The sequence below is a fragment of the Manacus vitellinus genome, unplaced genomic scaffold, assembly GCF_001715985.3.
Source record: "Manacus vitellinus isolate BGI_N305 unplaced genomic scaffold, ASM171598v3 scaffold_42_pilon, whole genome shotgun sequence".
Classification (NCBI taxonomy): domain Eukaryota; kingdom Metazoa; phylum Chordata; class Aves; order Passeriformes; family Pipridae; genus Manacus; species Manacus vitellinus.
This window is the reverse complement of record NW_021940553.1, coordinates 224,190-239,524: the sequence shown is the minus strand read 5'-3', so window position 1 is coordinate 239,524 and position 15,335 is coordinate 224,190. Positions and strand designations below refer to the sequence as shown.

At 45.2% G+C, this 15,335-nt stretch overlaps 2 protein-coding genes across 2 annotated transcripts in view; both read right to left on the bottom strand.

The window, feature by feature from the left end:
• Positions 1–1,955, bottom strand: part of MYO5B (myosin VB) — a 143,398-nt gene extending 141,443 nt beyond the window's left edge. The window contains exon 1 of the mRNA XM_029962143.1: positions 1,947–1,955. Coding sequence (XP_029818003.1) covers positions 1,947–1,955 — 9 coding nt within the window. The remainder of the gene's footprint in view (positions 1–1,946) is intronic.
• A 3,165-nt stretch (positions 1,956–5,120) lies between these two features.
• The window catches only part of CFAP53 (cilia and flagella associated protein 53), a 32,076-nt gene continuing 21,861 nt past the window's right edge, over positions 5,121–15,335 (bottom strand). The window contains exons 5-9 of the mRNA XM_029962137.1: positions 12,566–12,869; positions 8,991–9,209; positions 7,730–7,946; positions 7,188–7,290; positions 5,121–5,709 (exon numbers count right to left, since the gene is read on the bottom strand). Coding sequence (XP_029817997.1) covers positions 5,487–5,709; positions 7,188–7,290; positions 7,730–7,946; positions 8,991–9,209; positions 12,566–12,869 — 1,066 coding nt within the window. The 3' untranslated portion in view covers positions 5,121–5,486. The remainder of the gene's footprint in view (positions 5,710–7,187; positions 7,291–7,729; positions 7,947–8,990; positions 9,210–12,565; positions 12,870–15,335) is intronic.

Here is a 15,335-nt window from a genome sequence, read left to right as displayed (position 1 = left end):
CCGCTCAGGTATGGGGCGGCTCGGCTCGGCTCCTTTCGGTTCGCTTCGCCTCGGATTTTATTATTAATTTTTTTATCTTTTTAAAGCCCTTTTTAATAATTTTTTTTTTTCCCTGGCGGTCACCACCATCCCGCCCGGCTCCGGCCCCCAGCCAGGGGTAGGGACCCCCCCGGCACCGTGGGTTGGTGCTGGGTTTGGGGGTTTTTTCCCCCCTTTTATTCATCTTCCTTTCTCACAGAAGAAGAGTAACTGAGCCCCAGTGCGGTGCCCCTCGGTGGTTTGGAGGTCTCCCATCCTCACCATGGGGATCACCCACATTTTGGGGTGCGAGGAATGGCGTTACTGGGGTGTCCTTTGCCAGGACACACCTGTTCCCTGGGACGAGAGCATTGCCCTCATGAACCCACTGAAAATCCACTCAAGAAACGTGCCACATATAGGTTTTTCTCTGCCTTCTCCTGTCTGGAGGTGGGTTTGGGGTCCCACCACCAACGCGGCTCCGGGACACTGCTTGTGTGACACTCCTACACTGAAGGAATTGTTACTTCGGCAGCAACAGCCAAAAATTGATCCCAGCCTGTCAATCCGTGGCCATGCTGCCTCCCTCCATCCCGCGGGAGCACCCTGTGCTTCGGTTCGTGCTTATAAGGCACTTTTAGAGCCCGGGAAGGATGATGCAAATGCAGAGTGTTCCTAATTAATCACTATTGCCATTCTTTATCGTTCAAGGCATTTTGCATATTAACTAAGCAGGCAGAAAACACACTCCGCGGATCCTGTTCTCTGTCACAGTTGTTTGCTCCGTCGCTGGGATCCCTCCTCCCGCGGTCTCGGGCTGTGCTGCTCACAGAGCACCCTCAGCCTTTCTTTAAGGACGTTGCTGGTGGCATCTTACCCTCTGCCCCTCATCCCTTGGGGGGTGAAATTCCCCCCTTCGGAATCTTTTCCTTTTTCCACCCCAGAGCCTTGGCAGAGCACAGCACCGATCGGGTGGGAGGATAGCCGGCATCGCAGATACCTTTCTTTTCCAGCTCTGATGTCTTTGATGAATCCAAATAAACTCCAGGTGGCTCTGGGGGAAGTTTGGGAAGGAGGAAAGAGGGAGAGAAAAAGCTGCACCACTGCTGGAAATTACTCTGGGAAAATTTGACAGTGTAATCTCTGTAAAGCCTCCAAGAGAGCTTTGTCAGGCAAACAAAACTTGCTCCTCTCCTTTCACTAAATCAGCTGTGGAAACAAAACGTGGAGCACCAGTGCAAGCAGAAGCAAAGCTCAGTGAAGCTGGGGTAGCAGTGATAGCCCAGAGGCAAAGCACAGCAGTTCCCATGAAATACCAGCTGGTGCCGTGTGTGATTCTCCATTAATCTAAAATTTTAATTAAAGCAGAAACTAAACCCACCAAAATACATACAAAATCCCCGAAGTACATCCTAAATGCTGAGTTGCTGGATGTTGTCTCATCCAGGAGATAGATTATTTTTGTTTGGGAATCAAAACTTGTGTTGATCATATTTAAGAAGCACTGGCTCTTAAATAGCATTTTATGGTATCCCCTCTGGCATTTACGTTGAAGGCATTTAGAGGTGAAAATGAACCAAATACTAGGTTTTTTCCCCTCTAAGTAGAGCCAGGGGGTTCCTTGCAAGTACAGGATGGGTGTTGGACTTTATTTTAAGGTCCCAGCCTTGTCTCTGTGTTGCAATGACACATGGAGACCCCAGGGACAGATGGATGGACGGACAGATGACAGCACAGGGCAGTGAGGGGCATCAATTCTGACAGCTCCAAATGTCACCAGGACAGAGTTGACTGTTCCTAAAGACAATGCCAGGTCCTGAATTTTTGCATGCAAAGCTGCCCCAAAGACCTCAAATCTGGACTTCCCTCCTCCTGGGCCACACAGAAGTCACCATGTGAGAGAGCTGGGTCTGGCAGTGTCACCATACCCTGGGCATGGCCACAACAACTGCTCCTATCTGAGTTAAAGTAATGAAAACTTATTCCAGGTGTTAAAGCGATTAATAATTTACAAGGAGGGATTTTTCTGCAAATAAAACTGATTCTGTCCAAAGCCCTGCAGCCCAGCCCCCGGAGCAGGGACCAAGCCAGCACCATGCCATGGGGCACCAGGAACCACTCCACAGCTCAATGTCTCTGCATGGCCAAAAACATCACCCTGGAGAGCCCTGGGGTCAGGATAAAAGCCCTTGTGAGCAGATGGGTGCTCAGTCTGACAGCCTTGGCAAGGGCTGTAGGTTCAGACCTTGGAGTGGGTCTGGGATGATGGATCAGGGACAGGCAAATCACCCACGCTGCTCTTCCTCTGTCAGTGTCGAAACTTTAATTAGAAAATACAAGGAAGAATATTTTGCAAGGCTCTAGTACCTGCATAAATGAAGAGGCGGTAACTGCCAGGTTTTTAAATGCCAGTGTTTTTGTCTCTGCGTGGCTCAGAGCCCTGGTGGAGGGAGAGCTCACCCAGCCGTGGTCCAGGCTGCTTCCCTCACCAGCGCTGTCCCTGCGCTCTCAGTTTAATAGATGGTTTGGCTTCGGGATTGCTCACTCAGGCAGGAAATACCACATTCATGAGCAGTAGGTAACGCTCCTGAGGTTCCTGGGACCTGCGAGCCACAGTTCCAGATCCGTTTTGCTCAGTTACTGCCTGGTGATCTGTAAGTCACAAATGTAAGTGAGCGCTGGCCCGAGGGAGGCAAAGGCACGACCATGCTTTGAAGCACATGCTACTCAGTGCCCTATTTGCCCAGTTTACTGCAGGGATATCAAAAGGACTGGAAGAAGAGGGAAATCCATAGGATCGAGGAGACTCTTCAGTCTCGGCAGAGAATACCATTCTTGCTGCATCGCTCATCTGACTGTTAGGGGCTGCGAGAAGGTGCCTCTCAAGGAGTCTGCTGACCCACCCAGCCTCACCTGCTCTTCTGCACCAACCTGAATTCTACAAAGCACTTGGCAGCAAAGGATTCAGCCCCAGCAGCATGTTCATCCACCACCAGTTTTCTCTCAGAAGAGCTTAGTTGCCCGTTATCCCATGGGAATTCACTCCTGCTGAAGGCAAACTTCTTCCAGTCTGATCTTTTAATTTTGTGCAGACCTCGTGTTCGCTGCAGAGGAATTTTGCCTCCAGGAGCAGGAGCTCAGACACTTTATAAATGTTTGATAGCTCTGACCACCTCTTCTGAGTTATTATTTTATTAAAAAAAGAAATTTATTACGGTTCTGGATGGTTCAAATTCACCAAGCTCAACAATATGATATTTTTTTTCTCTCTCATATTGCATATGTTCCCAACAAATGTCACAGCCTTTAATAACATGCTTTAATTAATCCTGGAATTCTGAATGTGCTATTATCTTCATTTTTCAAAGAGAGGTCACAGTAGTAAAGAAAAATCTACATTGCTTGCATAGGGCCACTCCTGGAGTCTGCGGCAGACCAGGAAATTAATCTCTTAATCATTCTGCCAATTTGACCCAGCAGTGAGAGGACAGACCTATGACTACCTCAGCTCTCTGGGCTGATGAAACTATTTCCATTATCTGGGATGACCTTTCCTATCAGCAAAACAGGAGGAGCAGCTCTGAAATCCCCTGTATGGTTTTGGAAATGGTTGTTGAAAAGCACCGTGAAGGGGCTCAACATCCCGACTAACAACGCACCTCTCCCAATCTGCAGCGTTTCCCTTCCTTGGAGGTTTCCTTTCTCAGTATCTGTAGGACACAAACCCTGTCTGTATTCAAGGAATAAGACATGAAGAGGCTTTGCTCTGCTCTGTCTGGTCACCTGCCTGGATGGTAACAGCCAGTGGACTTGTCCCTCTTCCATCTGCTGACTCAGGACGCTCCTCTCTGAGATGTTTTATCTGTAAGCAAGGATAAAATCCCACCACACTCCTTTTCCCCTCAGCAGGGCCAGGTTCTTCCACCATTTACACCCAGAATTAGCTGGGTTGTTCAGAGATCACTGATACTGTTTCAGATTAATACATCTCTACCTGGCCTTTTTCTCCACAGGAAAAAAAAAAAACCATTTGCGAACTCGGTTTCTGCCTTAAACCAAGATGAGACTACTTTGCAGGCTTTGCTTACTCCTGATTTGTTCTGAGATATCTGGGAGCTGGGGCTCCTGGGCTCTGATCCGAGCCATTTATCAGCTTCTCTGATGAATGTGCAACCATTCATGCTCCCACAAAACAAAAACACAAAAGTCCTGGTATTTGCCAACTGGGAAACAAACATTGAAAAGCAAGGTAGGGAGGACAAAAAGGGTAGAGAAAGTGGTTAGAGATGGATGGAAGAAGAAAAGGGTGGAGAAGCAGGGGCTGGAGCAAAGAGAGGAGAAGACAAAAAGCTGAAGGAGAGAGAAATAGCTGCAGATAAGCAGCAGCAAAGACACAAGGGGAAAAATGAAAGAAATAATATGAAACATTTCCAGATGCCACAAAGTCTACGAGCAAGAAAGGATATGAGGTTTTAAATGGATTCTTCACCTCCCTCCTCTGCAAAGGACTGAGAGAAAACTAATTGAATACACAGGAAGGAGCTGGTTGAGGGCAGTGGCATGGGGAGAAGATGGATTGCTCCCACCCATCCTCCTCGTGTCACCCCCTGCTCCTCTGCACACAGGGCAATCTGGCCTTTGACATGGGGAGCTGAGAAGGCAGAGAGGAGGTGTCCCTGCTCCCCACTGCCAAAACCCTCCCAACCCTCCTCTGCTGACATCCAGCCATTTCTTTTGTTGCTCCATCCTAAAGTGTTGTTGGTGCTCTGGCCCCCCATTCCATCTGTTCAGACTGTGGTGTTGGTGACAATCCAAGGAACCCAAAGAGGCAGACTTGCCATGAAAGTGACAGAAAATAACAAGAAAATAATAACTTCAGCCCTGCACAATTAATTCTGCACAAGCAGAGGACTCACAGACTAGCTTTGGGCTCTGGTATTCCACAGATCATTCAACAGCCATCAGAGTTTATGGAAAAGAATATCAGCTCTTTACTGTCCCTCCCACAGTAAAAGAGATTCATAGTTTTATATTTAACAACTAAAATTGAGTCACCAAGTAAGTTTTATCTAGATATAAAGAAAAAAAAGATTCTGCAAATATTTTCAGTTTGAAAGGCATTTTAATAAAAGTTTGCTGAAAGTCTTCCACAAATTTTCTTCGTGCAGATTTTAAAGAATGCCTGTGTGTCTTAAGTGTCATAATAATACACTATTACACTGCAGAGAACATACAGTATTCTTGAATTAAAATGTCAAATGCTTCGAATTGGATCAGTTGTTTTCCCAAAAAATATCCACAGGGGAGAAATAAACTTCAAAATACTGCATTTCTTATAAATTCCAATTAAATGTTTTGAGTATTACAGTGGAGAGACTTCTGCTAACTCTAGTCAGGTATAAACACTCTAGGAAAATGTTTTTAAAGGCAACTGAGTGAGCTAAAATACCACAGTGAGTGATGGCCCCCTATGAGTCAGACATTAGGGCTTTTCTCATAGGGTGGGTTTTTAGTATGGAGTCCCGGGGCGCTGACAGAATGAACTGCACCCTTTCTTCATACTCTCTCTGTTCTTCCAGACCTGCCTCATATTCCCGTTTCCTCTCCTTTTCCTCTTCCTCACGGAGGTGCTGTCGGTAGGAAATCTGACTCGTGAGCTGATCCCGGTACTCGTTGGCTTTCTGTACTTTTCTGAAAATGCCAGATGGACAGGTCATTTAAGAAGTGTGGGTAAAAAGAATAAAGGTTATTACTCTTATTATCATTATTATTATTATTATTATTATTGATATTGTTATTGTTATATCTGTTAGCATTCGAGTTTGGCCTAAAGAACCATTCAAAACTCATTTCAGCTGTTAAGAATAACTACCACCATTAACCAAACGCCACGTGCTGACCTTACGTTCTTCGGATAATTAATTGCGTTCTGTTGTATCTCATAAAGCAGACCGAAAAACTGGTGCTTGACGAGCACGAGAGCAAGAACAACTCCTTGCAACCAGTGTCCTTGCAAGACACAACCAGTGTTGGTCTCAGTACTCTCCTGGCTCAGGCTCAGTGCTGAGCAGCCTGATCCCCCTCCCCACTCCTCTGCTGAGGAGAACAAGTCCCTGCCGGCGGGGCCGGTGGGGCCCAGGCTCCTGCTGCACTGATGTTCCTGGAAATGGCTGTCACAAGGAATCACTCCTCCATCCCTCCTCAGGACTCGTGTATTGCTTTCACTACCCTCTGGAGAGGCAGCGAAGTCTCACGTGATCAGGCCTTCTGGAGCAGGAGTCACACAGACACTTACAATGCCAACAGTCTAGTCAGGACTTGTGCAGGAACTCAACAAGAGTTGAGGCACAAACCCTTCCTGACACTGCTGAATGCCATCTTGGCCAAGTGGAGCATATCCCAGCTGGAGCCCAGCGTGTTTTCCTTCAGAAGGGTGGCATTTCTGCCACAGCCAGGAGATTGCTCCCAACAAAGCCATCAGAGAGCACAACAGAAGCTTGGGAAGGAGCTGCTCTGTTACAGTCCCACAGACAAACAGGGAGAAGCAGGAGTACAAAAGGGGAATTAAGTGAGACAAGGCCCTTTGCCCAAGGCTTTGCATGACACCCAGAGGAACATTCCAGCTACTGCGTGTAAGGATGCCCTCATCCAGAGGAACTGTAAGGCAGCAGAGCCCCGTGCAGCTGGGTTACATCTCTAGTCTGGTATTTTGGTGGCTGATTATATATGATTGTTTTAGGGATGTGTGTGGGTGGAGTTTAGCAATAAGCCTGAACACACTAGTTCTCTTGAGTAAGGAACAAACAAACCCTACATTAACCCTCCTCTCCAAACCTCTGGTACTTGTAACAACAGCTCAGAGTATGAGGGGATGTATTTAATAAGCATAATTGATGTAAGTCACATGATGATCCGAAAAGACCAAAACAAGGATATGTACCATTATTTCCATGCTGAGATCAGAATTAGTGGTTTAATACCAACTGCAATATTACAGGTCTGGTATGAAGCAGTTTGGAACTGATAAGGTGCATGGTGGGAGAGCCCCTCTGAACAGAAGAAAGCCCACCCAGTGCTCTTAGAGTTATCAAAAAATAAGAATTAGCTTACTCAGAAGTTTAAAAGAGTGATCTGCAATGAAAGGAACCGATGGCATAAAAGAAAAATACCTTGCATGTTTTAGTTCTTCCAAACGTTTGTATTCTCTGAACGTTTCAGCTAATAACTTCCTCTCTTCAGCAACTTCTAATTGCTTCTCTGCCTTTTTCTGCACTGAAGAACAAAACCCAAAATACTTTTAGAAGATAACAGCTCTGCTAAGCTTGAAGGGACAGTGAGACAGCATTCAGGCCAAGTAGCCTAAAGAGCAAGCTTGAGTTTTGTTGCTTCTGAAGAGGCACACAAACAACAGCAAGTGTATTCTCAGCTTATTTGTGTTTCATCTGAAAGTTTTCACATTCAGAACTTCATAATAATATAATTAATAATAATGACTGCTTGCTCATGCAATCCTTACTTTACCAGGCTTTGCTCTGGTGACAACAGTGGGAAATTAGCGTAAGGAATGCCAGTCGGAGTGAAGTTTGGGAGGCAGGTTTGGGGACGGTCACACTGTTGTCCACTCAACCACACAGCCCGTGGATGCTGGGCCAGGTGCTGGACAGACATGTTCAGGTTTGGGGCACAGGCAGCAAGCTGTGTTACCACTTACACTTCTCCTTCATCTGCTCTTGTCTTGTATTCACGACATCTCTCAGCAGCTGAAATCGAGCTTCCCTCTCTAGTTTCATTTTCTCAACCCTCTTGGCCCAAACCTGATCATTCTCTTCCTTGAAAAGCTTCTCATCTATTTCTTCTTGCTCTTTGTCCTTCTCCAGCTGTTCAGCCAGGTGTGCCAGGTAAGTAAGTTGGTCCTTAAGCAGCTCTTGCTGCAAACACACAGATATTTGCAAATCTGAGTAAATTAGTTCAAAAATGCCCTTCAGAGCCTGAAGAGAGGTGGAGGTTCTCCAACAGCCAGTGTTGGAGCTGGGAGCCTAGAGCTCCATTCCTAAGCCCATCATGGGAAAGAGCTGGTCAGAATCTTTTTCCTGGCCAGACAACAGCATATGAGCAGAACAAATACAGAGTGATCCCTTCTCCCATAGCAGACATTGGACAGATTTTCCACAGCTGACCAGGCTACTTCACCATCACCTGCATTAGAAGCCGTGGGATCCAATAAAAATAATAAATATCACCTCCTCCAATTCTGCACCAAGGTCTAACACTGAGTTTATACAACATGCCTAACCTACATAAGTTTCCAAGCACCCTGAGCAGAGCAATGGATGCAAGTCCCTGCTCTGTCTTAAAGTTACGTTGAGACCCATTTGCACCCTGAAGTTGGACAATCTATTTGTTTAAAATTTAAGAAGTGACAGACATATCCATCATTTCGTGGCATCTCTGAGAAATCTAACATGAGGGTTTGTGCATATAGACATAGATATAAAATATTTAAAACAGTCTCTTAGTATTAATTAATTAGAATAAGTTAAATATTTACTTTCTTCTGCAGTTAAAAACATTTACTAAATCAGGTCCATGAAACAAAAAACATTCTTCCAACCTCCATTACATCCATGCAGCATAAGGATGCAAAGCCTCAGGTCATTTATACACAATGAAATCAGCATGGAGGGACAAAATTCCAGGATTTCCTGGGAGCCCCGCTTCTTTTGTCCAGCTTGGTAGCCTTGCTGATTGCAAAGCATGCTTTAAAGTGCTTGCTGTGGTTTTAACAGATAATGGGCTTCTGCAGAGCTGCAGAGCACTGGCAGGAGGAGAGGCAACAGGCTGTGCAACAAAAGAATCAGCTCATCTAGGGAAAAGGGCTTGTGTCTCTTCTCAGTTACTCTGTGCAGTTCACAGGGCCTCAAAACTAGTCCAGATGAGGTATTGCCCCCCAGCTTCACAATGAAAACCCTTACTTTCTTTTTCGTTTTCTCCTCAGCGTCCCTCTGGGGGTCCTGAAAATCTTGCTCCAAGATCATCTTCTCCTGGGCAAGTTGGCTTTCTTTTTCTTCATTCAGACGATCCCTCCTGTCCTTTGCTGCTTTGAGCAACGTCTCCCTGCATTCCTTCTGTTTGTGTCGTTTCTGCCTCTCAAGCTCTTCTTTCTCTTGCCTGACCAGGTTCTTCTCTTCTTCCTACAGGGGCAGAAATAGCCAGCTTGTAAAATCACTGCATAACTTCGGACTAAATGATGGCTATAGAGTTAGTTTCACCGAAACATTGAAGAGCAAAGCCCTTCTTGCTGACAACACAGAACTAGTGTCATCCACTAGGTGTTAGAACATGAATATTTTAAGATATCATTCATCAGAACCTAGGATTTTTCTCTGTAATTATCACATGTGCTTCAACACAAAAACACCGGTGTGCCTGATGTTTTCCAAACGTTTCAGGCAGACAGACAGAGTCGCCTCCTTAGGGAAATCAATATCATTGCAGCACGTGTGATCTACATCCAAGTCTTCCCATACAGCCACAAGCACTAACAAATAACAGGGCCATGTGTCCCTCCTGTTTCTGTGCATGTTGTCTGTCCTGTGTCTGCACTGGATGCATCTCTACTGGACATAAGGTTGCACCAAGTCAGTAATTGGATCCTTATGTTCTGATGGGCAGTTAGTGGATTTCCATGGCTTGAAATCATTCCACTTTATATTGAAAAGAACAGAAAAATGTACAGTAAAACTGAGTTCATAAGAAAGAAACAATGAAAAATAGCAAATGACTATTCAAGATCAAACAGGTACGTGTATATTCAAGGTTATTTAGCCCCCAATGAAATTCCAGAGTAGCATCATTAAGTAATTTATAAGCATGTTTTCTGGACTTCTTGCATTTGAATAAGTCTACAAGCACAGCTGCACTTAAGCATAGTTATAAAACAGTATTGAAGCATCATTAGCTTATTTACAGCTCTCAGAAATCATGCTTCAGCTATCTTGAAGGCACACAGTTTTTTGTTAACCTGTCTTTAAATTAAATGTCTCTTTTGTAATGTGAATAAGTCTTCTAAAATGCATCAGCAGCCTTGTCATAAACAGCATGGCTAATTTTCCCCATAAGGAAGCAGAAGCTGCACTCCCTAAGGAACATCCCTTTTTATGCTGGACATAAAGCACCCACGGATTCTTGCAGCGTTTCAGAGCCTAAGCTGACTCTGTATCTGCCCAAACTGTCAAATTCACTTTCAGAAGCTGGTAAAACAGCTTTGAAACTCAATACATATAATTTGAGCAACAGAATAAGTAATCCAAAAAGCTTTGAACAGTAAAGGTGGAAAGCAAGTGGAAACAGTCAGCAGTCTGCTGTGCAAGTTGGCACATGTCTTGGGCTGAATTCTGATCTCAGTGAAGTTGTATGAGAGCAGCCAAGGATGGGATCCATGAAAGTTTACACACTGGGGTAACATAACATTGCAAATATACACAGAAATGGTTACCAAGCACCCACCTGCAAGCCAGGACCAAAGAGCTATGGCAGAAACTCAGGAAACTACAGCCAGGACAACACGAATTTCACCACTTTCTCAAGAAATCACAATTCTTTGAGGGAGAGGAAGGACAGAGGAGGAGGAAGGTAGCTAATGTAGGTAATGTAGCTAAGGCAAAAATGGCTGTCTCTGTTTTCTCATCCTCTCTGAGATATCCTGATGTACACATATGGTCTATCATGGTGAAGCTGCGAGTTTTGCTTCACTAAATAATCTATTTTCATTGCAAAAAAACAGGAGAAACCTTTATACACAGAGACATTTAGCTGTTCACAGTGTGTCCTTCACCCAGATGAAACCCCTGATCACTAGGGGCTACCAGCTCTGCACTGAGGAGCTTGTAATGAGGCCATCTGCCACATCCCTCTTCTGCTGAGAAAGGATTACATCCCATTGTCCATACAGAAACTCTCCTTTGAAGAAAGCTTTTTTTCCCAGAAAATAAACCACTTCACCAGAAATGAATCTCCTTGACAGAGCCCAGGGCAGCTGTCTTCAGGGGAGGCTACACAGTCTTCTATTCTAATAGCATTTTTCTGAAAAGGCCAGTTAAGTAGCAGCGTTCTTTGCCTGGGAGGTTTGGCAGTGCCTTAGAAGTCATTACAAGGAAATAACTCTATTCTGCATGTTTTTAAATAAGCCAAACATTACAGTCTAGCTTGGAATAAGGCCTCTACCATTTCACAGATGGGATTGTCAGAGCTTTAGATTCATTATTGTCTTCATTTTTAAAAAACAGTGAAATATATATATATATTGCCAACATCAGCTTCCAGTGTCTAACAAAGGTATCCTGAGTTATCATTCAATCTCTACATGTAAATAGCTGCAAAATGAAGACTGAGTCTGAGCTAAACAGTCTCCCATAGCTCGAAGTCAACACAGAATACTGAACTATCAAGCCCCACTAAAGCCACTCCAGCAAGACTTACAGGGAAGTATGAGCTAAAGAGAGGGTAGTGGCCAAACAGCTGGGCCGAAGTAGCCAAATGATACCCAACAGTGGCCAGGATTAATAGGTGAGAGAGCTTAGGTGCTGCTTGGTAATTTTTAAAAACAATAAAATAAATAAAAAAAGGACATGGATTCTGAAATTCAGCCAGCTGGAGCACAAGCAGTTGGGATTTTTCACATAAATGTTTCTCCTCGTGTGTGTAACTGGGTCCTGAGTGCACCAACAGGCTCTGCAGCCTCCCTGCAAGGCCCTGGGTGCCTGTGCCCTTGGCCAGCACTGACCAGCCTGGGATCAGTGCTGGGAGGGGGCATGTGAGAAAGGGCTGAGGAGCTGCAGCTGGGCTCAGTCTCTTGCCTTTGGTGCCTACGTGAGCCGTGCTGCAGGTGCACCTCTGCCTGAGGTCAATCCTCATCCACACCCGCTGACTTGACTTGCTGGCTTCGTCTTGGACTCCATCACGACAGACCTGCCAAGCAGTTTGGACTGTTGGATGACTCCAGTTACTGTCAGCAGACCTGCTCTGCTCCGTTCCTTCAGGTGCTGTGGGATTCCTGCACAGGAGGACAGACTACTTGCCTGCCCTGCTGTCACCTTCAGCTCCTGGCTCACCTTCCCCTCTGTGCTGCTTCCTTCCACTGCACTTACCATGATGATTAAACCTATGTGTTGTAGTCTGAGATCTGCTGTTACACATACCAGCTGGGAAACAAGATTCTCCAGCCATCCTGCAGGAAACTGGAAATCAGAAAACTGCAAAGAAGTCTGGCAAAAGCTTAAAAATGTTTCTATTTCCCACAACAACTCTGAGAGGCTTTGAAGGCCAAAATCCTTTACAATGCCAGGTTTGAAAAGATGTATTTCCCTCTGTAAACAGGAATGCCTTTGACACAGCTCTGGAAAAGAGGCTTAGCATAATAGGACAGGCTCAGATACTAATGGAATCAGTGAAGATACAAATAAGGTATGGATTAGTCTAAATGTCTAGTAAGCCTATCATTAGGAGGGCCTTATACACAACCCTGAATACAGAATGATATGGAAATTACCAGCCATTCAGCCTCCTCTTTCTTCAGCTGCTCCTCCTCCTCTTTGCGGGCGCTGAGCTGGGCCACCTGGGCATCGAGCACATTCAGCATCTCCTGAATGCGCCACGACGCTTTCTGCTTCTCCAGCTCCTCTTGGTGATCCTTAGCCAAGAGTTCCTTTTCACAGATCTCCTCCAGCCTCCGCTCCTCCATCTTCTCTTCCTTTTTCAGCTCCTCCTTCAGAGCCTGCTGGGCCAGCTGGCTGTCACTTGATTCCTTCTTGTTCCTCCTCATGCACAGCGTGCGGAACTCGTCGCAGCGGTTTCTGAAAGGCAACACGAAAAGTTTTTAAAAAAAAAGTCTCAAGAGAATAAGCAAGTCTGGAGGTGTGTGATGGATGGAGGCTCCCAGTTCATAACTACTCAAAGGACTACAAGTCAGAATGCCCAGTTCTGCACCTGATCTGAGGGTGAGGCCTAAGGAACCACAGGGAGCCTGGCTTGATGGAGATTTTGACATTAAGGAGTTGAAGAATTTGCATTTGTAAAAAAACCCTCCCTCAACTTCCTCAAAAGTGGAAGTGGAGTGGCAGGCACCAATCTTTTCACTCCCAAGACCAGTGACAGGACCTGAAGAAGTGGCTGGAGTTGTGTCAAGGCAGGGTTAGGTTGGATCTCAGGAGAAGGTTCTTCCCCCAGAGGGTGGTTGGGCACTGAACAGGCTCCCCGGGGCAGTGGGCACAGCACCAAGGCTGACAGAGCTAAAGGAGTGTTTGGATTATACTCTCAGGGACAGGGCAGGATTGTTGGGATGTCCTGGGCAGGGCCAGGAGTTGGACTGATGATCCTTGTGGGTCCCTTCCAGCTTGGGATATTCTATGATTCTAAACACACAATATATACACACACCATGTATACAGTGTGTATTATATATGTAGCTGGAATATGTGTTGTGGGAGGTTTCTGTGTATATATCCTTTTTTTTTACATATAAAACTCACACACACTATGCTTATGGAAACATGTGGGTAGCTCTTTTATTCAAATGAAGACTTAGAATAGGTTTATAAGTCACCTGAAAGCTCATTCATATTCAGAAAATACTGTGAGTATAGAAATGTAGGTTTCATGGCTGAACAGGAACCACTAGAAATTTATTAATTTTTAAGTGAAGTTTTGTGGGATAATTCAGACAAGTTGCAATAAAAGCCTGAAGAAGCTAGAAAGTCAACAAGTAATGCAGTTTTCAATTTTCAATTACCCTCTGCAACTGAGTTGCATATAAAGAGGTAATTTATCTTCAGAAGAAGATTGAACTAATTGCAGATTCTGCTTTTATTTTTGCAAACAAAGCACTATTGAGATCAACACATGCTATCAAACATTATTTAATTTGAGCAATCTGCAAGCATTTTAATTCTGTTCTACAACCGAGATATAGATTTTGATAAAGTCAGAATGTGAAACTGGCAGACAATGGTGAAGACCCACAAGTGTGAAGGGTATATAAGCTCTTAGGATGTGTGATAGACACACATGAATGCTCTGAAGTAAAAAGATATCTCACAACTTCGTGCTGAATGAAACCATCTTCTACGGATTATTGCAAAGCTATTTAGGAATTCATGGCAGACATTGTCTGAATCTTGAAGCCCTGCATGGCAGCAGTAGTTACCTGCACAGTGTGAAATACTATTATACTATACAACATTTAGTGACAATCCTGTGTAGTAAAAGTATTAAATCTTCATCAGGCAACGACCTCATGCTATTACCAATCTCCATATTAGCATGTTTATTTAATTTTCGTGAAACAAAATCTGAATTAATCCATTGCCTAAGAAGCAGAGGTCTCACCACATTTTCTCCCTGTTGGCATTCACCATTTGCTGCCTCACATTTCAGCTGTAACTTTCTGGGGCCAAAGACATTTCTCTCTTCATCCTCTATCTGTAAAGCACCCAATGCCATGGAGCCTGTGCTGAAAGGTGAAAGGCACTATGCACGAACAATAATAGGGAGAGCAATGCTGTGAAAGTAAAATTGCCATTTTGCTTGATATCCATAAGTTATTTCTAACCACTTCACTGCTCTTCACTGAGAAGAAACTACAATAATCTGTCAAGTCCCCTTTTATCAACACCAGGTCTCTCTAAGAAAAAACCTGCCACATTTTGCACTTTTCTCCCCCAGTCCTAGGACACGCCACAACCTCTAACCAAATGTTGGGCTCTTCCCCTAGACCTGGGCTTTTATCCTCTAAAAACTGTTCCTTGAATGAGGAACTATCCTTAGCTCAGCTTCAGAAGAGGAGGATGAGCGAGTACCATAATGAAGGAGCAGAGGTTGGTACTGGATCCCACACTGTTCAACATCTCTGTCGGTGACATGGATGGTGGGATCGATGCACCCTCAGCAAGTTTGGTGATCACACCAAGATGTGTGGTGCAGTCCCACACTGGAGGGAAGGGATGAGGCATTCAGAGGGACCTGGACAAGATGGAACAGGGGGTGATCCCAGGTATCAACACAGGCTGTGTGGAGAGCAGCCCTAGGGAGAAGGACTTGGTGGGAGAGAGGCTGGACATGGCCCAGCCCAGAACCCCCCATGCCCTGGGCTGATCCCACAGCGTGGGCAACAGGGCAGGGGGTTTCTGCCCCTCTGCCCCCTCAGGGGAGACTCCACCTGCAGAGCTGCCTCCAGCCCTGGGGAACAACAGCACAGGGACGTGGAGCTGCTGGAGAGAGTCCAGAGGAGGCCACGGAGATGCTCCAAGGGCTGGAGCCCCTCT